The sequence below is a fragment of the Dasypus novemcinctus genome, chromosome 3 (assembly GCF_030445035.2).
Source record: "Dasypus novemcinctus isolate mDasNov1 chromosome 3, mDasNov1.1.hap2, whole genome shotgun sequence".
Classification (NCBI taxonomy): Eukaryota; Metazoa; Chordata; class Mammalia; order Cingulata; family Dasypodidae; genus Dasypus; species Dasypus novemcinctus.
In genome coordinates this window covers 40,052,922-40,080,526 of record NC_080675.1, presented here as the reverse complement: position 1 = coordinate 40,080,526, position 27,605 = coordinate 40,052,922, and the positions used below count along the sequence as shown (strand labels likewise).

The 27,605-nt window shown below is 43.0% G+C and overlaps 1 protein-coding gene, 1 long non-coding RNA gene and 1 other non-coding gene across 3 annotated transcripts in view; all 3 read right to left on the bottom strand.

The window, feature by feature from the left end:
* Positions 1 to 4,615, bottom strand: part of SLC10A1 (solute carrier family 10 member 1) — a 46,892-nt gene extending 42,277 nt beyond the window's left edge. The window contains exon 1 of the mRNA XM_004477334.5: positions 4,162 to 4,615. Coding sequence (XP_004477391.2) covers positions 4,162 to 4,517 — 356 coding nt within the window. The 5' untranslated portion in view covers positions 4,518 to 4,615. The remainder of the gene's footprint in view (positions 1 to 4,161) is intronic.
* Positions 4,616 to 9,084: 4,469 nt separating this feature from the next.
* Positions 9,085 to 27,605, bottom strand: part of LOC131277909 (uncharacterized) — a 42,691-nt gene continuing 24,170 nt past the window's right edge. The window contains exons 4-5 of the long non-coding RNA XR_009184955.2: positions 9,780 to 9,871; positions 9,085 to 9,328 (exon numbers count right to left, since the gene is read on the bottom strand). This is a non-coding gene — a long non-coding RNA (uncharacterized lncRNA). The remainder of the gene's footprint in view (positions 9,329 to 9,779; positions 9,872 to 27,605) is intronic.
* LOC111760206 (U11 spliceosomal RNA) lies at positions 20,870 to 21,003 on the bottom strand. Its single transcript, XR_002793964.1, has one exon. It is a non-coding gene; the product is annotated as a U11 spliceosomal RNA (small nuclear RNA).

The window sequence follows — 27,605 nt, the reverse complement described above, 5'->3', positions numbered from 1 at the left end:
AGGAGTCATGCTTACTTTGGCTAGGCATGCAGGGAGATTTGGAAATTTGCCCTGGGACTTGGTGTGCCTTGTCTCTTTGATGTGTGCTGCCCCTCTGTCCCGGAGCATCAGGCGACCTGGCGTGTGCCGGGCCTGGTCAGGGACTGCCATCTCCCAACCTGCTGTGCCGCTGTAACGGTTGTGATGCCCAGGTTACCCTGAGGGGCAGGCATGGGAGGCGATTTTACCAACTCTACTTCCTGAAACTGGAAACTGTTCCATAGGACTATCGTAGGCAGGCTGCCTCTTGGGGGGAAAAGAGGCAGGGGTAAGGGAGTCCATTTTATTTTATTTTATTTTTTTAAAAAGATTTTTAAAAATTTATTTATTTCTCTGCCCCTGCCCCCGCCCCAGGTGTCTGTTCTCTGTGTCTGTCTGCTGTGTGTTCTTCTTTGTCCACTTCTGTTGTTGTCAGCAGCATGGGAATCTGTGTTTCTTTTTGTTGTGTCATCTTGCTGCGTCAGCTCTCCGTGTGTGCAGCACCGTTCCTGGGCAGGCTGCACTTTCTTTCGCACTGGGCGGCTCTCCTTATGGGGCGCACTCCTTGCGCGTGGGGCTCCCCTATGCGGGGGACATCCCTGCGTGGCAGGGCACTCCTTGTGCGCATCAGTACTGCATGTGGGCCAGCTCCACACGGGTCAAGGAGGCCCGGGGTTTGAACCGCGGACCTCCCATGTGGTAGACGGACGCCCTAACCACTGGGCCAAGTCCGCTTCCCCCCATTTTATTTTAATTTTTCTTCCTGCTAAGTTCTCAGAGCACTGCATAAACCCTGCCCATGGACTTCTGGTCACCCTGTTTGAGAGACTGGTATTAAGCCCTGGTAAACAGAGGGGGTGGGGGCAGAAGCTGAGGGAGATGGGAGGGGATCTGTCAGAGTCTCTGGTGAAGGAGGAAACTTCTGGGAACCTGCAGCCTCAGTCTCAGGCCGGTTAGGCTTCCTAAGTCATGATGGGGAGACCTCTTACAATCCTTGCTTTGTGTCCAAGCCTGTTGTCCCTTGTCTCTAGGAGTGGGCCTGCTGGGGGGGAGCAGGGATGGTGAGGGGACCCCAGTTCCCTTTGGTCATTCTTCTCTGTCCCTGACAGGCCAGGTTTACTTCAACTTCTAGGGCATTTTCTCCCGCATATGGGCCACCTGCACTTTTGGAGGTTTGCCTAGTGGTGCTTTGGGGCGTCCCCTTGGTGGCTGGGCCCCCTGGGAATAGGCCCAGCCTGCCCGTGATGGCCACTGCCCCCGCCTCTTTCTGGATGTGGGGCAGAATAATGCTGAGATGGGAGCCCCGAATGGCCCGAGACACTGCTTTTCACTAAATTCTGGGAAACCTCTGACAAGTTTCTGGATTTTAGCTTCCTCATCTGTAAAATGGAATAGGTATCCAATTCTAAATGGGAGTCTTTCAGCCATATCTGGTCTTTCAAAGTGTATCATTTGGCTTACACAGTGTTTCTTATTTTCTTTTTTTTGGCCAAAATTTTTCAGCTCCCAAACAGAAACTCTGTACTTATTAAGCAATAATTCTCCATTCCTGTCTTTCCTTAGTCCCTGTAACTTCTAAATTGCTTTCTATGTCTATGAATTTGCTTATCCTAGAAATTTCAAATAAGTGGAATCATACATTATTTGTCCATGTTTTTAAGGTTCATCCATGTTGTAGTGGCATCAGAATTTCATTTTTTATGGACAAGTAATATTCCATTGTATGGATATACCATGGTTTTTATTTATCCATTCCTCTGTTGACGGATACTTGGGTTGTTTCCACTTTTTGGTTATTGTGAAGCATGCTGCTATGAACAATGGTGCACAAGGATCTTTTTGAATCCCTGCTTTCAGTTCCCTTGGGTATAAAACTGGGAGCAGAATTGCTGGGTTAGGTAGTAATTCCATGTTTAACTGTTTGAGGAACTGACAAATTGTCTTCCTTATAGTGTTCTTAAAAATTTTGAATAAGTTGAAATATTGAAAATGTGGTGATTTCACATAAAAATGGAGATTCAACCTTCTCTTGAAAACTAGGAAGTTCTGGTAGCAGTAGGTCATGTTCCCACAGGACACCCCTGAGTTGTGCTGAGATGAGGGGTCTCTGCCCTGTTAGAGAGACTTGTGCCTTCTAGGTTGACAGTCAACACCCAGTCACTTTATTTGTTTATGTATGGGACTCGCCCTGAGGATATTTGAGTAAAAGCACAGGCTTTAGAGACACTCAGGTCTTGAACAAATTTATTAATCACTCTAAAGCTCAGTTATCTCTAAACTTAAGGCTAGGTTATAGCACCTCCTCATAGAGTGTTTATGGGGTTAAATGTACTTATCCAGGCAAAGTGTTTAGTATAGTGGCTGGCTGTTATTTATTATCATATTATTATCTTATTATAACACATGTAGCAGGTTGTCCCAGATGAACTGAAATTAAATTGACAGCATATAATGGTAGATGTTGCTTATTTAAGTTTTGCCGGTAGAGTCTGTCTGAGCCCATGGTTGAATATACATGGGAGATTTATTCGTAGGGAAAGGGGCTTTATAGCAAAAGGTGGCAGTGTCCAGCAGAGCATTATCTCCTCGGGAGCCTTTGTAGAAGTGACAGTCCCGAGATGTCTGGACAAGGAGGCTGAGCCAGAGCACAGGAGGGGTCATGGTCCTGGGTCACGGGAGGCTCCGTAGAAACGCAGGCATTATTGGAGAGACTCAGTAGCACCCCCTGGCGTATGAGGTTGGGAACCTAGGTCACTCACGCTTAAAAACTCTTCGTTGTCCTTTCTTCTGTCCCACCCAGCTCTGCTTCATCATAGAGACACAAAGTCCCCAGAACACTCCTTCCCTGATACTGAGCTTCCTGCAGTCTTCCTACTCCGGCATTAAAGTGTAGTCTGGATTTCTCATGACACAGAAAAAAGAACTGTTGCTTTGCGCAGGAAAGGTTTGGATTAGCTAGAGGGAAGTATTTCCTGACAGTGAGGTGGTTAAATATTGAAATATGTTCCTCTGGGAAATGGTCCAAGCTAAGTGTCCTCTTTATGCCTCTTTCCCCATTAGCCTCAGCGAGGGTTAAACAATATGAGTGGAGAGCCCAGAGCGTCTCAGAGGGCAGGCCCCACTAAATCAAAGCGCTCACCATCGTTCACCGCTAGGAGTTTGTGTTTGTTTGTTTGTTTTTAATGGTTGGTTTTCTTGTACAACGCAGGCAGGGGCAGCGTGCTGACTGACACAAACTAACGGACTCTTTGAATTCCACTGTTAATACCTGGCATCGAATGGCATCTGCCCTGAGGACTCAACTGAGGAAACTGACTTGAGACATGTAAAGCAAGAGTGTCAGCTTATGAGGTTTTTTCAGCCTCAGCATGGGCTGCTGCTAGTGATGTCTGAAATGGCCTCCTCTGGAAGGCTTTTAAAACGATAGTCCCACTTGCATGGAAGGACAGGAGTTCAATCAGTGCCTTGATGCTGGCTCCTCGAGGAACAAGCTCTCACTGATTTCTGCTTGTAATACTTTGAGTGAAGAGACACTACTGGTCTCCCCCCTATCAGTGTGGGTGAAGTGGGGGTCCAGCATAGCCTGGCAAGTGCTGGGAAACTCCAGGATCTACTGGCTTGTACCTTCCTACAGAAGTGCCCCTGCATCTGATGAAGACACGGGGTAAGAGGCAGCTATCCCAGATACCTGAATAATTTGGAGGATCTTTGGAAATTCTTGCTTCTGCAGGAATTTGAGATATTCATTTGGTTTAAAGCCACCTTGACCTTCTTGGAGATGCTTGGGACCATTCCACACTGCCTTTCAGATCTGTCTTTAAATCAGACATGCTGGCCACCGTTGAAGACTGGCACAGTTTTCCAGGGTCCCTTTCGTTTAAGTCAAGACCCCTTTAAGGCAATCCTCATACCCCACATGAGATACCTCTGAGAGTAAGGGGGTCTCAGGATGACCCTAGGCCAGCTTGGCCCCTTTGGCTTGGGCTTGAACCAAGATGCACCCTGGCCTTTGCCCCCACCCTAGTATCCTCAGGGCCCACCCTGTCCTCACTCACTCCTCGCCCCAGCCTTAGCCCAGCTCTTCCCCTCGACTGGGCATCTGCAGTGTGGCCCCGTCCCCAGGTGGCTCACCCCCAGTCCTACCTGAGGTTCATGTCCCCCTTCATGGCCAGGCTGAAGACGTTGGACAGGGTCCCTCCTGGCGAGCAGCCGCAGATCAGGATGGCCAGCGCCTCTATGTTGTTCAGCCGGAAGACCTTGCCCAGGACAAAGGCGGTGAGGGGCATGATGCCATACTGTGCCACCAGCGCGATGACCAGCCCCTTCGGCTTCCAGATGTGAGCCTTGATCTTGCTGAACTCCATGGTGCAGCCCAGCGAGATCATGATGATGATAAGCATGAACACCAGGATGACGCTCAGCGCCAGGTCGGAGGGACGCTTGCCGAAGTTGGGTGGCAGCGTGAAGTTGAGTGTGGGGGACGCGTTGCGGGCCTCCATCCTCCTGTGCGGCAGGATCCAGCACACCTGCTCACCTGCTCACTCCCTTCTCTGCACGGTCCCTGCTGAGTGCCTTCTGCAATGACCTCCCAGGGCGGGGAGTTTTCAGACATGGAGTAGCTCTGGGTAAACAGAAGAGATCACGCAACTGGCTGGGCTGTTCCTCTGGCTGACGCCAAGAGAGCCCAGAGCCTTATCTGCCTTCCCTACCTCCCCCGAACTCCCGGACCCTGCTGCCCTCTAGGTGCCAGTCACATTCTTCCCTTACCTCTCTGCTGCTTCTGGGACAAGAGGGCTTATTTCTCTCCTCCCTCCACTGAGCACACCTCATGGGGGTTCTGTCCCTGGACCAGCCCAGGGCACACACCGCCCCCAGTCCAGCCCTTCTTCCCCTGCAGCTTCTCCTCCCCGCTTTGCCTCGGGAAGGTACCCATCCCGTGCCCTGTGGGTCACCATTCTGACCCCAAGCGAGTGAAAAGAGCTGAGCGTTACCTTTAGTTCCTGACTGTAGGTAGCATGTCCGGAGGAACTGTGGGACAGGGTAAGGGCAAGTAGTGTGGCTGGTCTCTGGGAGAAGATGCGTCCATGGTGCGTCTCATGGGAGATGGGAGTCCTTCTCGCCTGTCCTGGGGAAACCCTTGGTCTATCCCCAAACTAGACTGTGTAGGTCCCAGGGGAGGGAGTCTGTCTAGCGGCTCCTCCTCTCTCCCTGGGATGCTTTTCTCCTGAGGCAAGAACCTGCTGGGGATGGCAGATGGGCTCTCAGGAAGCTTGGGGGCTCTTTCCCCACAGGGTGGCACTGGGGGAATTCTGGCTGCAGAGATTTGTTAGTGCCCAGACTCCATAGCCGGCAGCCCTGGGAGTCCCATGACTTAGGAAACTTGCTGAGAAGGAAGCAGGAAGGCACAGCCTTTTCACTCTGATTTCTGGCCTGCTCTACTTTTGCCCTGGAGCTGCGCATCTTGGGCTGGGAGCCAGGCTGTGGGCTTGTGGCAGCTGCAGACCCCGCCAGTGTGCGCACGTCTCCCTTGCACCTCTCTCCTTCCCCCTGGTTGCGAGGGCAGGCCCCTCAGAGCTGGGACCAAGGAGCCCGTCTCCTTCAGAAGCTCGGTGCCCTTTGGCTGGGTTGGACCGCAAGAGGTCTGGGTGCAGTCTCACAGTTTCTTGTTTGCGGAAATAGGTGATTGGGCTTTCTGTGTAGGACTTCAGAGGGCGGGACGCCACCAGGTGTGAACCACTGTGGGGCGGGGGCGGGGGCGATTTTGGCTGGGTGTGAGGAACTACCTAACAATGTGAACTCTCTAACGACGGCCCTGGGCGCCTCTGGAGCTCGCGGATGAGGGCTGGATGACAGAGCGACAGCTTCCTGAGCTGTGCCGTGCCCAGCCTGTGGGGTCCTACACCGAGGTCCTGGCTGAGCCTCAAGTCCCTTTCCCTCTGAGAGTCTTTGAGATCAGTGGTTTCCTGGTGCTTGCTTCGAGCCAGTCTCAAGGGGAGGGCGGGTAGAGGGCTGGGTGCTGGGTGCTGATGTGGATGTGTGGTGCCTGGTCTGAGCATGCCCTCAGGGTCAGGAGGAGCCCCGGAGAAGGCTGTTTTCTCTCCTTGGAGCCAGTCAGCAGAGGCCCCCACAACAGAGTCACTAGGAGAGAATTATTCATCATCACCTGAGTGCCAGGCACTGAGAGTATCAAAAACTTTGTTATATATATTCTTGCCCTCAGAGACCTTATGGTCCACATGTGCTCACAGGTGAATGGATGATGCACAATACAGAGCAGAACCATGTGAGAGTGGAGATCATGCAGGACTGTCATGTACAGTTGTGCAAGCTGTGCCCTGCAGAACACTAGGGACACCATTTGTGCAGACATCCTGCACAAACATTCATGGGGCTCTGAAGCCAAAGGAAGACATTAATTTTTGCACACCTGCTTGATGCCTGAGGGAGTGGGAAGCAAAAGATCAGTATCTATTAAAGATTAGGGTCTGAGGATGTATCTATTGTTCAGACTATACACATAGGAAGAGCAGAGCTTCAGTAACCCCATTGGATAAGCTGGATGCTGAGTTGTTTAGTCTCCATCAACAATGCCTACTTCCTTTTCCCCAGAAACCCGAAATTCTCCTACTTCCTACTGTGGATTTTTCCCTTTGGGAAGACACACCTTCTTGACCTGACCACCCCTCCCTCCCCACTCTGTTCCCAGCTCTGTACCTTTGTAGAGAGAATGGAAAAATCTCTTCTGGGAAGCTGCAACCTCTACCCCATCCTTTTCTCCACATTCCCTCTGTACCTACTTTGATTCCATAAAATTTGTGGGGCAGGGGGATCTTTTGTGTGAAACTGAGTAGAGCTGACAGTTGTTGAACACATACTGTGTGACAGCACCATGACTTGGATTCCATTTCCTGCTTAATCCTCCAAATAACCTTAGGAGGTAAGTACTATTACTATCCTTATTTTACAAATGAGGAAAGTAAGGCTCAGAGAAGCTATCTGCCCAGTTTAGACAGCTAGTATGTGGTGGAATTGGTATCCACACCAACCCAGTTTGAATACATGCCCTTAGCTGCTCTAATGCTTTGCCATGCTTCTTGTTCTGCATCATCCTATCTTGGGATGAGGACACTCTGAAGAAGCCACTGGGATTTGACTTTTTTCTAAAATGGTCTGGGTATGTTCTTTCACAGACTGGATGCACCAGCCAACACAACACCCAAACAATTTAATGGAGTGGTGGTCAAGTGAATTTATTTCAGGGGCACTGTAACTTTAGTGCCAGCAAAACTTAATTATTTTCCCCAACTCTGAAGGTGGCACAAAAAGCTTTCATTGGCTATATCTATGAAAATGTAAAAATAGTCATTGACCTTGATTCCCTAATTATAGAAATTTACCTGATGGAAATACTTGTCTGAATGTAAGAAGGATACATGTGAAAGGATTTTCACTACAGTATTTCTTGTAATAGTGAAATATTGGAAACAACCTTAATGTCTGTTAATAGAAAATTGGTTATTGCACATTTAAAAGAACGTATTCATTTAAAAAATGTCATTGTCGGGAAGCGGACTTGGCCCAGCGGTTAGGGTGTCGGCCTACCACATGGGAGGTCCATGGTTCAAACCTCGGGCCTCCTTGACCCGTGTGGAGCTGGCCCACGTGCAGTGCTGATGTGCGCAAGGAGTGCCGGGCCACGCAGGGGTGTCCCCCGCATAGGGGAGCCCCACGCGCAAGGAGTGAGCCCCATAAGGAGAACCGCCCTGCGCAAAAGAAAGTGCAGCCTGCCCAGGAATGGTGCCGCCCACACGGAGAGCTGACACAACAAGATGACGCAAGGAAAAGAAACACAGATTCCCGTGCTGCTGACAACAACAGAAGCGGACAAAGAAGACACAGCAAATAGACACAGAGAACAGACAACCGGGTGGGAGGGGAGGGGAGGGGAGAGAAATAAATAAATAAATAAATCTTCAAAAAAAAAAATGTCGTTGTGATATATGGCATGAAAGTAACGGATGTAGGATGACCCAATACCTGAAAGTAACTTGTTTCTCTCCCTGTTGCTAGAATATAAGAAAAGAATTGTATGTAAATCAGAAGGTAATGAGATGCAACCTCCCTTTGTAACTAATTCTGCTTTTGGTGGTCAAGAATATACTGTTGAAGCAATGAAGTATGAAAATCAGCTTCAACCTGTTGGCTGGATCTGTGCAGAAGCAGCCCCTTGCTGTCCTCACTTCAACTTGCTTAATTAACATAGTAAAATTCCCACCCAGGGGTGCAGTTATCCTCCCCTTTCTTGATCATGCAATCTATGTGCAAGCATGATTTCCTGAACATACTAATCATATAATTATATAACCAGCTAAGTGTGTTCATCCATATGCATAAAAACTAATGTATCATCAAAGCAAATGCTAAGTAGTAACTTGGGTATTTAAACAAGAGTGAAACTGCAGCACAAGGAGTCAGGTCTGAGTCATTTTAAACTAACCTTAGCTTCCTACCCCTTCAGACATAATAAATGTAAGTTTGCCTAACTCTCGTGTTGAAGTTTTCTTCATGTCATCTCTGGTTATCCATAAAGGCCTGCCTTGAGACCTAACAAAAGTAGCTGTAGAAATCAGCTTTTCCTTTTTCTCTTCCTGGAAATCATTCAAAAACAACAAGAGAAATGAGGAGGAAAAGCCTCATAGACAATATTTTTTATGAAACTGGGGAACAAACACAGTTTTCAGTCTCCAAAATATGTGAAAAGTCTACCCAAATTGATACAAGGTAGAAATCCAAAAGAGAAAGTGAAATGAAGAGGGATGGAGAGTGACTGGAGGGCTCAGAGGGCAGATCTCAGAAAGTTCCACAAAATATGTATCTCCTGAGGGAAAGCTGCAGTCTCAAGTGCAAAATGCACTATTTCTTTGTAACCACAGTTACAGGAACTAGAGTGAACAAGGCTGACAGCAGAAGCCATCTTAGGCCGCAGTTAGATTCATGCAAGCGATGGAAGTAGGTGTGGCCGTTATCTATTGCAGCATAGCAAACCTCCTCCAAGCTTAGTGGCTTAAAACATGAATTTATTGTCATCTCTGTTAGTTCAGGGGCTTGGCAGACCCAGCCAGATGGTTTGTGCTTGGGTTCTAGTTGCTGTCAGTCGCCTGAAGCCATTTCCACTCACAGGCCCGGTGCCTGGGTTTGTCAGTCATCTCTTTCCAGGTGGCCTCTCCTTGCCGGCGGCCTGGGCTTCCTTTGAGGACATCTGGCTCAGGGCGGTCAAACATCTCCCCCCAGAGCGAAGGTTCCAAGTGGCCTGGGAAGAAGCACAAATTGTCTTCTGACCGAGTTTGGAAGTCCCACAATGTCGCTGTCACCATATTTTGTCAAGCAAGTTACAAAGGCCAGCTGAGGCCAAATAAGAGGAGGAAAAGCCTCCACTTCTCAGTGGGAAGAGCAGCCAAGAATCTGTAGCCATCGCTAATCCTCCACAGGGGGCTACCTAAAAAAATCACAAGGTGACTAGCCGTAGTTGTAGGAAGCAGTCTGTGTCCGCTGCGGAGAGTGGTGGGGAAAACCAGCTAGCTTGGAAGGCTACTTTGGTCTTGCCCCATCTCCAGGAACCTTGTGCAAATAATTAACCCATTCAATGATAAGTAATTAAAAAAAAAAAAAAAAAAGGGGCTGGTATGGCAGCAAATCAATTCCACCTTAAGGTGAAAGGGAAAAAGAGAAACAAAATTTCCCAACCATTGAAAAATACTCACCAGAAAAATTGTGCCACAGAGCAGATAAAAATGGTGTCCAGACATTCTGTCCTCCTTCATCCACTTAAAAAAGTGGATGAAGCAATTTATTTCTGTGAAGGAAACAGTAAAACAGAAATGCAATAATACAAATAATTTTTCAAAAAAATCAATATTTTGCAACCCTGATGTAATAATTGATGCAGGTAAGGGTCATTGATTGGTGCTAAGACCCTAGGGTAAAAGATAATTGGGGGATAGGATATTAACAGGTGATAAAGTATCACCACACAGATTAATTTGTGATTCCATAGGGGAAAATGTACCTTATAATGCTGAAATCTTGTATCTAACCACTTTAACTGAGTGATCAAACTTGGAATTACTAATAGTGAGACAACTTTATACTATTTACCTCCTAGTGGGATGCAATGTGAAATGCACAACATCATTACAGTAAAAAAATGTTTAATTGGAATCAAATCATGTTTTTAGGTCTAGGTGGCAGTTTACTGAAAGTACCAGTATGATGAGAAAAACAAACTAAATAAAATGGAAGCAACTAGACAAACCTACAATATGGGGCATTTTACAAAATAACTGAGGTGTGCTATTCAAAAAATGAATGTTATAACAAAAGTTGGGGGACTATTCTAGATTAAAAGAGGATAAAAAGACATAACAAATGCAATGTATAATTGGATACTGGGTTGAATATCCAAAAACATGTTTGGGGTTAATTGAGGAAATTTTAGTATGGAGTATAAATTAGATGATATGGAATTATTGTTAGATTAGTATCGTGCATATACAGGAGAATGTCCTTATTTTAGGAGATGCAAACTGAAGGTTTTATGGATGAGGTTTTATGTTGTTTGCTATATATTTTAAAATGGTTTGGGAAAGTGTGTATGTATGTAGTGTGTGTGGTCATATGTGTGTGCAGAGAGAAGAAAATCAGATTGCAAATTGATAACAATTGGTGAATCTATGTGAGGTGTATATGGGTATGTTTGTGTTATTCTTCTAATATTACTGTACTTTTGCAAATTTTCAAAACAAAAAATTGAAGAGAAAAGAACACAAGGAAGAAATGGAATGACAATAGGAGGAGATGAAGTATGGACTGGCAGAACTCAGGAAAAAATAAACAAGAAATGAAAAATAAAGATGAAATGGAAGGAGTACATATAGTAGATGTATTAGTCAGGGTTCTCTAGGGAAACAGAATCAACAAGGGATATCTGTTAATAATAAAAGATTTATCAGAGTCTCTCGCACAGCTGTGGGGATGCACAAGTCCAGGTTCCGCAGGCAGGCTGCAACCAGGAGCTCTGTTGTAAGTCCAATGAAGATTCTTGATGAGTTCTGGGAGATGTTGGCTGTCCAAAGATGAGCTGGGAAATTTTCTCTCAATGCTGAGATCACTTCCCCTTTTAAGGGATTCAACTGATTGGGTTAAGTGTCACTCATTGCTGATGGCAATCTCCCTGACTGATATAATTGTAACCAGCTATCTATGATTTACCACTGCAGTAAAGTCAATGGTAGCTAAAGTCCATAAATGCCCTTGTATTACAGTTAGCCCAGTGCTTGCTTGACCAAACAACTGGGCACAATTACCTGGCCGAGTTGACACAATAACCTAACCATCACAGTAGACAATTAAGAAAAGCATAGTTAAGGGATATGGAAAAGAGAAATGCAAACAAAATGTAACGGAAATAAAGAAAAAGTTAAAAAATAGCAGAGAGAAAATGAGAGAGAGAGAATATAGGCTAAGTAGATTCATTATATATATTGTTGCTTAGGAAACCAAAACAATGGGAAAGAAAAAAAAATGTAATTTTCTGAATTAAAGAAGACTTTAGTTTATACTATGTATCAGAGAAATTTCATCCAGAAGAGTCCACTTAGAGATAGGTCCTAGTAAAGTTATTATGTTATAGCAGAGGGGAGTCAGGTGACCGTGGTATTTTTTTTTTAAAGATTTATTTATTTATTTCTCTCCCTTCCCCCCCCCCCCCCAATATCCCTGTCCCCCTGCCCTGGTTGTCTGTTCTCTGTGTCTATTTGCTACATCTTCTTCACTTCTGTTGTTGTCAGAGGCACGAGAATCTGTGTTTCTTTTTGTTGCGTCATCTTGTTGTGTCAGTTCTCTATGTGTGGGGCGCCATTCCTGGGCAGGCTGCACTTTCTTTTGTGCTGGGCGGCTCTCCTTACGGGGCGCACTCCTTGCATGTGGGGCTCCCCTACGCGGGGACACCCCTGTGTGGCACGGCACTCCTTGCGCGCATCAGCACTGCGCATGGGCCAGCTCCACACGGGTCAAGGAGGCCCGGGGTTTGAACCGCGGACCTCCCATGTGGTAGACGGACGCCCTAACCACTGGGCCAAGGCCGCTTCCTGTGACTGTGGTATTGAAGGCCAAGATGCAAGAAATCTCTGAGAGGGAAGATTTATTAACAGCTGGCTGGGCCCAGCAGAATTCTGTACAAAAATCCAGAGCCTTGAATAGGATTTCTAGGTCCCTTTTATACAGAGGATGTAGGAGCAGGGGTCAAGCAGTACTTTTATGCAAAAAGGACTTTCTTTGTTAGTCTCTTAGAGTTTTAGGGATTTGTTTGGATACCAGGTAGGTTTGAATTAACATATCGCCCACATTCCATCTGGATGTAAGTTCAAACACACATTCAGTCTGCATCCTTCCTGAATATTCAAAGCGTGTAGAGCCTAATATAATTTAATTGGCTTTCCAGGAACTAGGCATACTTGGATATAGAATTAGAAAAGTTTGAATTCATGCACAGGTTATATTAATTGGACTTCAGAATGAACAATCAATTAGAATGATCAGGTCATTTACAGGGTTAAAAATAAGGTTCGCCTCAGAATTCTCTACAGCAACATACGATGCCAGGAAATAGTGGTGCAATATTTAAAAGGTCCTCAAGATATAAAAGGTGTTACCCAAGGATTTTATATTCAGGTAAATTGGCCTTGAACTATAAAGAATACAGATAGTCTTGAACATGAGAGAATTCAGGGAGTATCAATTCTATGAACATTTCTTAAGGAAAATACCAAAAGATGAATGTCAGACAACTAAGAGATAGTTGGGGAAATTAGGTAAAAAGGACTAGCAGTAAGCTTTGAAATATTTCCTGCCTATGACAGTTAAAACATTTATGCATATAAAATAATAAAAAGCTGTTCAGACGGTATATAAGCAATGTAATTAATAAATATCAGTAGAGGAAGAGGGAAAATAGGTAAGAACTAGAATATTTACTGTTGTTAAATCTGTAATAACTTAATCAGAAAATATTACTAAAAGCTGACAAACCAAGTAATAGAATCATAAGCATATTTAGCAGTTCAAAGTAAACTGAGAAAGATATTATTGACTAAAATTGGGTAGAAGAGGAGCAAAAGGAGGGAGAGGAATGCTTATTTTATCATTGTTCATAACAAGGAACTAATAGACATTTGTTAAATAACTAGAAAATAAGTGGTATTATATATAAAGTTTCATTATAAAAGTGACAAATAGAACAAAATTGAAAACCTTCATAAATATGTGAAGAGTTATTTGCAGCAACAAAGTCAACAGAATACATAGTGGAAGTTTTTAAAAACAATACAAGTGGGAAGCGGATATGGCTCAAGTGATTGGGCTCTCATCTACCATATGGGAGGTCCTGGGTTTGATTCCCGGGGCCTCCTGGTAAATGCAAGCTGGCCTGAGGGGCAAACTGGCCCAAGAGGAGAGCTCGTGCAGCACGATGACGCAACAAAAAGAGACACAGAGGAGAGACGATAAGAGATGTAGCAGATCAGGGAGCTGAGATGGTGCAAGAGATTGAGCACCTCTCTCCCACTCCAGAATGTCCCAGGATCCATTCCCAGTGACACTTAAAGAGAAGACAAGCAGACATAGAACACACAGTAATGGACACAGACAGTTGACAACAGGGTGGGGAAGGAGGAAGAAAAAAATGATAAAAGCCGAAATTCAATATAATAGCATAACTAGGGCTCAACATATCTGAAATATCAATAAAGTTGAAATAGGCTTTACACACCTATTAAAAAGGAAAAAAAAAATACTTAGACTGTATCCCTGGCAAAGGCCATCATATAAATGTACTCAAGCAGGTGACTTACCCAAAACAAAGTATTTTAGAAAGATTGAAAATAAAAAGGATGTACAATGGTATATGGAACAAGTACAAATAAAGAAAGCACAGCTCATAATCTTTAAAAAATAAATTTTATTGATACATATTAATAAAGCATACAATCCATCCAAGGTATACACTCAATGGTATTTGGTATAACCACATAGTTGTACATTCATCACTTCAATCATTATTTGAGCATTGTCATTATTCCAATAATAATAATAGCAAACAGAAGAAGCTGTAGTCCTTAGTACTTTTTGTCTAGTTTCTTTCACTTAGTATAGTTTCTTTTTTTTAACCCTTAATAGAAGATTATTAATATATTACTATACACAACTGACCATATTTTGATTTGGTTGATTTTTACCCAATATTAACATCTTGTAAGATTAATATATATTTGTTCAATTTCAAAGATAAACAGTCTTATATACGCAATATTACCCATATTCATATTTCTCATGAGGTGTCGCTGTGTTATACACAGTCCCATATTACATTTTTAAGCTTTTGTTCTCATAATATACATGACCTTAGACTTTCCCTTTCAACCACTGTCATACTCATATATATTAACACTGTTAAGTTACAAACACTGTGATGTCCTTTCACCATTTCTATTCATTCCTAAAGATATATGAACAACTTTTTTTTAAGCCAATTCTGAACAGATTAACCCTCAGCTTTCTATTCTTTAACCCCATTTAAATTTTTTTTTTTTTTTTTTGGTACTGAGGATTGAATGTGGGACCTCTCAAGTGGAAAGCAGGTCCTCAACCACTGAGCTACATCTGTTCTCTAACCTCATTCTATTTTATGGTGACCCATATCTATGTTATTAACTCCAAGAGTTTGCAAAACAAATTTAGTTCATAATAGTGCATATAATATTTATCTTTTGTGTCTGGCTTGCTTCATTCAACAAAACATCCTCCAGGTTCATCCATATTGTCAGATGCGTCACGACTTCATTTCTTCTTACAGCTGTATAATATTCCATCGTACATATACACTGCAATTTGTTTATCCACTCATTGGTTGATGGACACCTGGGTTGTTTCCATCCTTAGGCAACTGAATAAAGCTGCTGTGAACATTGGTGTACAGATGTCTGTTTGTGTCACTGCTCTAAGTTCTTCTGAGTATATACCTAGTATGGTATTGCCAGGTCACGAGGCAAATCTTTATTCAATTTCCTTAGGAACTGCGAAACAGTCTTCCACAGTGGTTGTACCATTCTACACTCCCATCAAAAGTAAGTAAGTGTTCCTATCTCTCCATATCATCTCCAACACTTGTATTCTGCCTTTTTAATAGTGACCATTCTAATTGGTGTGAAATGATATTTCATTGTAGCTTTGATTTGTATTTCCCTAATTACTGGTGATGTTGAACATTTTTTCATGTGTTTTTTCATCATTTGTATTTCTTCTTTGGATAAATATCTACCAAATCTTTTGCCCATTTTAATATTGTATTGCTTTTTTATTATTAAGTTGTAGCATCTCTTTATATATCATGGATATTAAACCCTTATTGGATAGGTGATTTCCAAATATTTTGTCCAATTGAGTCAGCTGCCTCTTCACCCTTTTGACTAAGTCCTTTAAAGTGCAAAAGTGTTTAATTTTAAGAGGTCCAATTTGTCTATTTTTTCTTTTGTTGCCCATGCTTTAGGTGTAAGGCCCAAGAAACCACCACCTATCGCAAGGTCTTTGAGATGTTTCCCTGCAATTTCTTCTACTAGTTTTATGGTCCTGGATTTTATATTTAGGTCTTTCATTCATTTTGAGTTGATTCTTTTTTAGGGAGTGAGATAGGGGTCCTCTTTCATTCTTTTGGTTGGTTCAGTTTTCCCAGCACCATTTGTTGAAGAGCCTGTTCTGTCCCATTAACATGGACTTGGTAAGTTTTTCACAAGCCAGTTGGCTGTAGAGGTAAGGGTCTATTTCTGGGCTCTCAATTCTATTCCACTGATCAATGTGTTTATCTTTATCCCAATACCATGCTGTTTTGACCACTGTAGCTTTGTGATATGTTTCAGGGTCAGGCAGTGAAATTCCTCCTACATTGATCTTCTTATTTAGGATGTTTTTGGCTATTTGGGTGCACTTTCCCTTCCAAGTAAATTTGGAAATTGCCTTTTATATTTCTGAAAAGTAGGCATTGTATTGAATCTATAAATCAGTTTCGGTAGGGATCGACATCTTCATGATATTTAGTCTTCGGATCCATGAACACAGAATGTCTCCATTTGTTTAGGCCTTCATTGATATCTTTGAGCACTGTCTTTTTGTTTTCTGCATGTAGGTCCTATATTTCTTTGGTTAAATTGATTCCTAAGTCTTTTTTTGGCTATTGTCCATGTTTTTGTTTTTTTTTCCTGATTTCATCCTCAGATTGCTCAATACTAGTGTACACACACATTACTGAGTTTTGCATGTTGATCTTGTATCCTACCCCTTTGCTGAACTTATTAGCTCAAATAACTTTGTCATAGACATTTTGGGATTTTCTAAATATAGGATCACCTCATCTGAGAATTTTATTTCCTCTTTTTCAATTTTGATGTCTTTGATTTTATCTTCTTCTAATTGCTCTAGCTAGAACGTCTAGTACAATGTTGAATAACAGTGGTGACAGTGGGCATCCTTGTCTTGTTCCCAGTTTTAGAGGGAAAGCTTTCAACCTTTCCCCATTGAGTACGATGTTGGCTGTGGGTTTTTCATATATCTATTTTATTATATTGAGGACATTTCCTCCTATTCCTATCTTTTGAATAGTTTTTATCAAGAAAGAATGCTGAATTTTGTCAAATGCCTTTCTGCATCAATTGAGATGATCATGTGGTTTTTTTCCTTCAATTTGTTAATGTGGTATATTAGGTTAGTTGATTTTCTTGTGTTGAACCACCCTTGTGTACCAGGAATAAATCCCACTTGGTTGGGGAGCATAATTCTTTTAATATGCTATGGATCGATTTGTAAGTATTTTGTTGAGAATTTTTGCATCTGAGCTCATTAGATAGATTAGTTTGTAATCTTTTTTTCTTGTAGTGTCTTTACCTGGCTTTGGTATAAGGGTGATGTTGGCTTCATAAAATGTGTTGGATAATTTCCCCTCCTCTTCAATTTTTTGGAAGAGTTTAAACAGGATGATTGGTGTTAATTCTCCTCAAAATGCTTTGTGGAATTCACCGGTAAGGCTATCTGGTCCTGGACATTTCTTTGTTGGGAGATTTTTGATGACTGATCAGTCTCTTCAAATGTTATTGGTTTGTTGGGTTGTTGTATTTCTGGCAGAGTCAATGTAGGTTGTGTGTTTTTAGGAATTTGTCCATTTCATCTAGGTTGTCTAATTTGTTGGCATACAGTTTTTCATAATATCCTCTTATGATCCTTTTTTTTTCCAAAAAGGTTTATTTTTTATTTATTTCTTCCCCCCGCTCCCCCCAGTTGTTTGTTCTCTGTGTCCATTTGTTGTGTGTTCTGTGACCTCTTCTATTCTTATCAGTGGCACCCAGAATCTGTGTTTTGTTGTTGTTGTTGCGTCATCTTGTTGTGTCAGCTCTCTGTGTGTGCCTTTGCCATTCTTGGGCAGGCTGCACTTTCTTTCCCGCTGGGCGGCTCTCCTTACAGGATGCACTCCTTGCGCATGGGCCTCCCCTACGTGGGGGACACCCCTGCGTGGCAGGGCACTCCTTGCATGCTTCAGCACTGCGCATGGGCCAGCTCCACACGGGTCAAGGAGGCCTGGGGTTTGAACCTTGGACCTCCCATCTGGTAGGCGGACGCCCTATCCATTGGACCAAGTCTGCTTCCCTTATGATCCTTTTTATTTCTGTGGGGTCAGTCATTATGTCATCCCTTTCATTTCTGATTTTATTTAATTTCTATTTCTCTCTTTTTTTCTTTGCTCTTCTGGCTAAGGGTTTGTCAATTTTATTTATCTTCTCAAAGATCCAGCTTTTGGTTTTGTTGATTTTCTCTATTTTTTTTTGTTCTCAGTTTCATTTATTTCTGCTCTAATTTTTATTATTTCTTTCCTATGCTTGTTTTGTGATTGGTTTGCTGTTCTTTTTCTATTTCCTCCAGGTGTTCAGTTAGCTCTTTGATTTTAGCTCTTTCTTCTTTTTAAATGTAAGTATTTAGGGCTATAAAATTCCCTCTCATCTCTGTCTTTGCGGTATCCCCTAAGTTTAGAGAAGTTGTGTTCTCATTTTCATTCATCTCAAAATATTTGCTAATTTCTCTTACAATTTTTTCTTGACCCCCCTGATTGCTTCGGATGTGTTGTTTAGCCTCCACACGTTTGTGAATTTCCCCCTTCCTGTCTATTATTGATTTCCAGTTTCATTCCATGATGATCTGAGAAGGTGCTTTATATAGTTTCAATCTCTTTTTAAATTTATTGAGACTTGCTTTGTGATCCAACATGTGGTCTATCCTGGAGAAAGATCCAGCAGCACCTGAGAGAATGTATTACCCACTGATTTGGGATGCAACATTCTGTGTATGTCTGTTAGGTCTAGCTCGTTTATCATATTGTTTCTGTTTCCTTGTTGATCTTCTGTCTAGTTGTTCTATCTAATAATGTGAGTGGGGTATTGAAGTCTCCAACTATTGTTGTAGAATGTCTATTTTTTCCTTCAGTTTTGCCAGAGTTTGCCTCATGTATTTTGGGACACCCTGGTTAGGTACGTAGATATTTATGAATTAATTCTTGCTGGTAGATTGTCCCTTTTATTAATATGTAACGGCTTTCTGCATTTCTTATATCAGTCTCTCTTTTCCAATATTAGTATAGCCATCTCTGCTCTTTTTTGATTACTGTTTGCATGGAGTATCTTTATCCAACCTTTCCATCTCAGCTAATTTGTATACTTGGATCTATGGTGAGCATCTTGTAGATAGCATATAGGTGGCTCATGATTTTTTTTTGTAACACACTCTGTCAGTCTATATCTTTTAACTGGGGAATTTAATCTATTCACATTCAATATTATTACTGTAGATGCATTGTTTCTTTCCACCATTTTATTCTTTGGCTTTCATATGACATATCTTATTTTTTGTCTGTCTTTTTATTATCATAATATTAATAGAACACCAGGTGAAGATGAAGAAAGCCACTTTAAAAATAATATTCAAGGATGCAATTCATAATGATATAACAATTTTAACTATATATGCATCAATACAACATTTGTAAAACTTAAAATTATGGATATACAGGGAAAAACAGAAACAAACAAATAGTAAGAGACTTTAATTTAAAGATAAACTGAAAAAAAATTTCATGGCAACCAAAATTAAAACAAGACAAAGAAAAACTACAAAAGTAGTATATAGAAGACTTAAATATCATATTTAGAGAAGCAGATACAAGTTCACGATTTCTTATTCAAAATCCTTCATAATTTTTGAATTTTGGAGAGGTGATATGGTGCATATGTTGTGTATTATGTAACATTCCAACTGAGTTGTGGGGTAGTAACCCATAATCAAATGCAGTGAATCATTTGATGGAGTAAACAAAGTATAAATAGTCTCACACCAGTTCAGAATAGATTTACTGTCAAAGGAGTTACAAAAAAACCTTCTATATTTCAGAATATTTAAGTTAGGAATTGCAAAGTTGGAAAGGTGAATCTGTATTTTACCACATAGGTAAAACTTTTAGTCTATAACTGTTTCAAAAAGGAAGGGGGTGCCAGCCAGCAGGGCTGACATGGGGTGGGGAGGTTCAAGCAGAGATGACTGTTTTTCAGGGGATTCAAGAGTCAGTGAGGGGGAAGTGGTTTGGCTCAATGGATAGAGCAGATGCCTACCACATGGAAGATCCAGAGTTCAAACCCAGGGCCTCCTGACCTGTGTGATGAGCTGGCCCATGTGCAGTACTGATGTGCACAAGGAGTGCTGTGCCACGCAGGGGTGTCCCCTGTGTAGGGGAGCCCCATGTGCAAGGAGTGCGTCCCATAAGGAGAACCACCTAGCGTGAAAAAAGTGCAGCCTGCCCAGGAGTGGTGCCACACACATGCAGAGCTGACACAGCAAGATGACACAACAAAAAGAGACACAGGGGAAGTGGATTTGGCTCAACGGATAGAGCATCTGCCTACCGCATGGGAGGTCCAGTGTTCAAACCCAGGGCCTCCTGACCCATGTTATGAGCTGGCCCACACGCAGTACTGATGCATGCAAGGAGTGCTGTGCCACACAGGGGTGTCCCCCGTGTAGGGGAGCCCCACACACAAGGAGTGCACCCCGCAAGGAGAACTGCCCCACACCAAAAAAGTGTAGCCTGACCAGTAGTGGTGCCACACACCTGGAGAACTGACGCAGCAAGATGACGCAATGAAAAGAGACACAGATTCCCAGTGCAGCTGACAAGAATACAAGCAGACACAGAAGGACACACAGTGAATGGATGCAGAGAGCAGACAACGGGGGGAGGAGGGAGAAATAAATAAAATAAAATAAAAATAAATCTAAAAAAAAAAAAAGAGAGACACAGATTCCCGGTGCTGCTGCCAAGAACGCAAGCAGACACAGAAGAACACACAGTGAATGGACACAGAGAGCAGACAATGGGGGTGGGGGAAGGGGAGAGAAATAAATAAAAAATAAATCTTTAAAAAAAAAAAGACTCAGTGAGGGACTGTACTAGGAGACTACAAAGTTATTTTCTAACCTGAGATTCTAGGATTAGATTACTTGGTGGAGGGCATGGGGTTAGAGAAGCAGGGAGGAATGGAAAGGGTTCATAAAAGTCTAAGTCTTGTCTGTTAGTTATACATCTGTTGAAATTAAAGCATGTGGTTGGGAAATGTGTATTCAAGCTACTAGTACAGCTTTGTCAGCAAAGATAGCAAGCAAGCAGCTTTTTATAAACTCTATCAGGACTGATTCTATTCTTTTTTTTTGCAAGGGTGCTGGGATCAACGAACACCAGCTGCCCAATCAGCAAAAATTATGCTTCTGAAATCTCTTTGATATCAATTCTGCACAAAGAGCAAGTGAGGCACCCTACGTGTGCCACTCACGACAGAAGCCTTTTTTTTTTTTATTCTAGTCTAAAGTAAATACAGAATGGGTTGAAAGGTAGGGTAGAAAGGAGACATGTGGGCCCAACGGTGCCTTGAAAGAATAGCTCGTTTGTCCTCGTGCTTCCTAAGAGCTAGACAACAGTGATACCACTTCTGAAGTACTTCTGAGCTCTTTCTGTTCCACAAAGCACGTTTGTAAGTGTGTGGATTTGGTGCTGCTTAGCTGGGCCCATCTCTGAGAGTGCCAGGTCAGGTGGATGTGGGCAAAAGACAGGTAGGTAGAGGAGGGCATTAGGCCTGTGACAGGGCCACAATTGGCTGATTTGATGAGTACGAGCTAGAACTCATAATGGGGGTGGGCAAGAGGGCCCACCAGTGCTGTCTGCTGCTACCTGTTAGGTGTCAGTGATGTCTTCCTGGTACATGGAGTTTCGTGACTCATTGGTTTGCTCTATCTATTCCTTTTTAAATTGCCCTCAAGGACTCACCCTGCCTGCTTGGGAACAACTGCTAGTGTTTGTTTTTTTTTTTAATTTAAATTATGTCCAGGTACCTTTTTTCTTCTAAAGATTTAATTTTTTTCTCCCCACCCCCTCATTGTTTGCACTTGCTGTGTCTGTTCATCTTCCTTGTTTCTTTAGGAGGCCCCGGGAACCTCTGTTCCTTGTTTTGCTGTGTCTCTGATTATGTTTTTCTTCTCGTGTCTCTTGTTGCATCAGCTTGCCATGCCTGTCCATCACGCCAGCTCACTGTCTTTAGGAGGTACCAGGGACCGAACCAGAGACCTCCCGTGTGGTAGGTGGGAGCTCAACTGCTTGAGCCACATCTGCTTTCCAACTTCTAGTGTCTTACTACTTTTTTTTTTTTTAAAGGATTGAATCCAGGACCTCATACATGGGAAACAGATGCTCAACCACTGAGCTACATCCACTCCCCAATGAAAGTTGTTTTTTCCATTTGTTTATTTGTTTTTAGGAGGTACTAGGGATCGAAACTGGGACCTTTGTACATGGGAAACAGGTGTTCAATCACTTGAGCTACTACTTAAAAAAAAAGCAGTTTTATTGAGAAATATTCGCATACCATACATTCCACCCAAAGTGTACAATTAATGGCTTTTAGTATGACAATGTTATGCATCATCACTCCAAAAATTTTAGAACAATTTCATTGCTCCAAAAAGAAAAACTCCACACCACTTAGCAGTCACCTCTCAATCCCCCGACCTTCCCTAGCCCTACATAACCACTAGTCTAATTCCATCTTTATATAAATTGATTTAAATTTACATTTTAAATAAATGGCATCATAAAATGTGCGGTACTTTGTGTCTGGTTTCTTTCACTGAGCATGATTTTTTTTGACTGATATTAACAACTTGTAATATTAACATACATTTGTTCAGTTTCAAAGAAAACGTCTTACGTAGGCGATATTTCCCATATTCATATTTCACATGCTGTTTCACTCTGCTATACAGTCCATGTTGTCTTACTACTTTTACTGAGGAAGTTCTCCCACATATCCTCCTAGAATCACTCAGGCTGTGACACTTGTCATACTCTCCATGGTTCCTACCTCACTCAGCCTGAAATGGTGGGGCTGGTGGAGTGCAGGTGTGTTTCACCCCTGAAACATTCCTTACCCCCTTATTTAAGCAACTATTCAGTAGCCAGGAGAGAGCAAAGTGCATGGAAGTCAGCCGGATCCACAGGGTCAGGAGTTTTTTTTTAACACATTGATTTCTTCTCAACTTAAACAAACCATCCAAATTATACAGGCTCATTTCAGAAGAGGCAGAAACTAAGGATAAGGACAAAGAAGAACACAAAAATATTCCCTCTTTACTTGACCATGATAATACTGCTAATATTTTAGTCCAGTGGCTTCCAGTTGGGTTCCTAGAAGCCCCAGGATTCTGTGGGAGCACTTCTACGATGGCATACTGCTGAGAAGCAGATGTGGCTCAAGTGATAGAGTTTCTGCCTACCATATGGGAGGACCTGGGGTGGATCCCTGGGGCCTCCTGGTGAAAACGAAAAAAAGAAAATGTGCCTGTGCAGTGAGCCAGTGCCCGTGCAAGCGAGTCACGCAAGATGATGATGCAACAAAAGACAGAGGAAGGAGAGAGTCTAGGTGAAGTGCAGCAGAAACCAGGAATTGAGGTGGCACAGCTAACAGGGAACCTCTCTCTACATGAGAGGTCCCCAGGATTGAATTCCGGTGAATCCTAAAGGAGAAAAAATGAGAAGACCAAAAAGAGAAAAAGATACAGAAGATCACACAGCGAATGGATACAGACAACAAAAACAGAAGGGGGAAATAAATAAATAAATAAACTCTTAAAAAAAAAGAAACATGTCATAATGCTAGTTAGAATTTAATAAAAGAAGTAAAATAATTTAGATAGAAAAAGTGCAATAAACAAACATACGGGCAAGCTTGGATGTGCAGTAACCTCACAGAGAACACCAGCTTGCAAACCTGTGCGTATCTCTCTGGCAGCCTGTCTTCCCTGGGTATTGATTTGCACTTCTCACAAGTTTACTTAGTGGGAAGGCTGGAGCCCTGCAGACCAGCAGGTCTATCTGTGGGAAACCACACAGGAGCCGTCAGCATGTGGGGGCGGTTTTTGATTAAAGGTCGGGAAGGTACAAGTAGGACTTGCCCCTCTGCACGTGTTCTCCTCGCAGGGTAGTCACGGGTTACGTAATAAGAAGTGGGTTTGTAATGCTTCACATTACTGATCATCTTAGCCCCTCTTATTTTATTACTGAGGTCTGGTAAATACCTTTTCTTAGAAATACCTTTTTAAAAGTGACAAGATACAAATGCTGAGCTGTTAACCTTTCCCGTCCCAAGCCCCAGTGTCCAGGACCCTTAAGCGTTTCAAGACCGAGGTCTAAGCTGTAGTCTCAGGAGATCTGGGTGGCGAAGGGAAGAGAGCCAGAGGGGAAAGCCAGGAAAATAAACTCCTTCACAATGATCTTGCACCCTGTCCCCACAGCCCCCGGCCCATCCAGGGTCACAACCTCTGGCTGACAACAGTTAGCTGCATAATCTAGGGGCTCCTAGGGTAGAGAGGACCTGTGCTTCTTCCCAGGCAGGGCCAGGGAACTCAACCGAGTTTCTAGTGTCCCTTGCAGCAGGTGGGAAGTTGGGGTGTCGGGACACAGCAAGCTGGCGAAGCTCTCCTCTCCCGGACTCCTGCAGCCCACAGGGCATGTGGCCAGGGAGAGGACTGGGGGTTTTGAAGGGACTTCGTGGGGGGGACAAGAAGTGGAGTGGATGGACAGGCTGTGATTGGGGACATAGAGTCCTGGGTGGAGCTGGGGATTTGTTTGACGGACTTGGACAGCGAGGAGGGTAGAGGTAAAACAACCAAGGGAGGGAGAGACGGGCTGGTGAGAGGAAGGAGAGCATGAATTTAGGCAATGGAAAAGATCTTTGATTTTATTCCCAGGTTGGTGGTTGGTTTTGAAAAGGGAAATGACCTGATTACTTATTGCTTCGCGGACAAAAAATTTTTTTTTCTTTTTTGCAAAAGTGGAAAGAGGAAGACTATTGCAGTAATTCAGACTAGATGTGAAGGTTGCTTAGACTGTAGCTGTGCTGTCCAATGTGGAGGCCACAGGAGAAACAGTGTACTTGAAATGTGGCTGGTCCGAATTGAGATGTGCCATTGATGATTTTAAAAAACCACTGATTACCGTGGCAATAAAAATATTTTTGATTATGTTGGGTTAAGTAAAACATATTGTCAAAATTAATTTCATCTGCTACTTTTTACTTTTTTAATATGGCTCCTAGAAAATTTGAAAGTACATACACGGATTGCATTTGTGGCTTGCATCATATTTCCGTTGGACAGCAGTGAGCTAGAAGTTAATGGGGGAGGTGGCAAGAAATGGTTGGCTCCTGCATTGATTCTGAAAGCAGGGATGACGGGACTTCTGGGTGGACTGGATGTGATCGTGAGAGATTAAGGAGTCAGTGTTGAGCAACTGGTTTATGGATGGTGTCATTTACGGAGATGAGGGACATTGGGGAAGGAGCTGGTTTGGGGAGGGAGAATTCATGAATGAATTTTGGAAATGTTAAGTGAAAGGTCTCTTGGTCATCCACGGGAGGATGGGGCACATGGAGCTGAAGTTTAGAGGAAAACTCAGGACACCCGTTTGGGGTTCCTCAGTGTATGGGATGGTGGGAGATCACCAAGAGACACGCTACAGGAGAGCAGGGATCTGTGGTTAGAGCCCTGAGGGACTCTAGCATTTACAGTCAGGCAAAATCCAGTAGGTATTGCTCTTTTATTTTTGTGAATTTGAAATAAAGTTGTTAATAAACAAAAAAATTAAGGGAATAAATTGAACATATAGTGCTAGTTAATTCAGGTTTCCACATGCAGCTCCATTCACATCTGAGGAAAAGTAAATTGGTCCCACTTTCACTGATTAGGTGTTCTAGATCAGGAAAAAAAAAAAAGCCATTCTCAACACCACACCAGATCTGGTGAGTATTTCTGTGACCTGCAAAGGAAATTTGTTCAGGGCAAAGCTAAGTCATGCTGCCAGCCCTGACACCAGACCTAAAGTCAGCCGAAATTCTGAAATCAGATAGCTTGGCATAGCGTATCGATATGGGGTGATTTATCTATATTTTAAATCCTTGAGTTTGTGTCTCAGAAAATTGCCCAATTAGAAAAATTGCAGAAGAAAACAATAGAGAGAAGGAATATAGAGAAGTTGGAAACACTTTGCTTGCTAAGTCAGAAAAAGAAAAAAATTTAAGGACTTTTGGACATTGTTTAATATTTATATTCTTATGAATGATCTCTTTCCTTGGTTAACTGTGACTGATTATAGCTTTATATAAGTGCATGTAAGAAATTCCTTATTTGAACAAAAGGAATTATATAAGTTTTGCTTTATTTACTGGAGAGTCTCTGCTCCAACTAAACATATGCTAAACAAGAGTGGAGGTTACTACCAGCTAAGCAGGGGCCCAAACGTCTCTGTCTGATTCTGGGAAGGAGCGTGGTTGGTCCATCTTTTGTTCCCTCTAGTTCCTAGAACACTGTTAAATAAATTGCTTTAGGTATAGTAGATCACCTGTCATGTTTAAGGGAAGAATCCAATGCACAAAATCTTAGCTGCTCTTACCAACTCCACCACCAGATGGCAACAAGTCATCTCTGATGGCATTGCCTTACCTGTAGGGACTGAGGGCAGTTGGTAGTGGTGGTGATGGGACAGCAAATGGGGAGGAGTGTATAGAGATCAGGTAGGGGTAGGATGGGGGTGGTGTTGTAATATGGAAAATTCTTTGTGGAAAAGAAACCTGCCAAAAAATATAACTCAGCGTTACACAAGTCACAGTTTCTTGAAGCATTGTGTATCAATATAACTTCTTGTTGATTAACATAATTTAGGCCACTACTTTTCTATGCAATTGTATTTCCTCTTGATCTTTCATCCACAGTAGTTCCCAAATAACAGAAGCTTCTTCTGCTTATATGACTTGAATTTTCTCTTCCAAATTCTGAGACTTCTAATTGGTTGGTAAAGAGACAATTAAAAATACAAAGTTGGCTTCCTTCCCCATTGAAGGATTACTGATAACATTTGTTGAGATCTACTATGTGTCAGGCATTTTATATATGGAGTCCATTTTATTTCTCACAAAACCCCTGTAAAATAGTTACTGCTAATTTTGTTTTACAAATGAGATAACAGATACACAGAGAGAAAATAATTGGTCCCATCACAAGGCAGTTGCAGAGTCAGGGTCTGCACCCCTAATCTGTGTGTGTATCATAGGGTGTCTCAACCTCTGCACTGTTGACATTTTGGGCCAGGTAATTCTTTGTTGTAGGGGGCTGTCCTTGTATTGCAAGATGTTTAGCAGCATCCTTGGCCTCTACCCATTAGATGCCATTAATGTTCCCCCACCCAGCTGTGACCCCAAAAATGTTTGCAGATGTTGCCAAATGACCCCCAGGGGGCAAAACTGACCGAGAAGCACAGAGGACTCAGAAACTTTGCCTGGGCTTGTGGTTGCTGCAGATTGCCCTGTTTCAGGGCACTGCCTAGGCCCTGCTTTAGGGGGTCCTGCTCTAGCCCTTCTCCTGTTGCTGCATTTTTGAGGTGCTTTTTAATTGAAATTCACAGGGTAAGGATTCCAGGGGGCCAAGGAGACATGCCCTCCGTAGCATCCCCACCTTTCTGAACCACATTCCATTTTCCAGGGCCTACAAGGGCTTGTTGCCTGGGTCTGTGCTCCTGGATGCTGGAGTGTGCACCCTTAGGCTGGAGGGGTGGCCAGCGGTGTCAACTGAGGGGGAAAGAAGGGGGTGGAGTTGAACAAGAGAAGTAGGTGGTCGGGACACACATACGCACGCAAAGCCCCTTCAAGGCAGGATGGTGTTGGGGGTGGGAAGGGAAGTGGGGTGGGCTACAGGCCAGGGCCCTTCATTTGTATCTTGACACATCCTGCAAATATTAGGGTGGATTTGCTCCAGACCCAGACTGCTGGTGTAGCTAGTGGAGATGTGGTGGGAAGTCACCTGGTGTTTTCAAAACTTTTTATTGTAGTAGCAGATATACAACTCAAAAT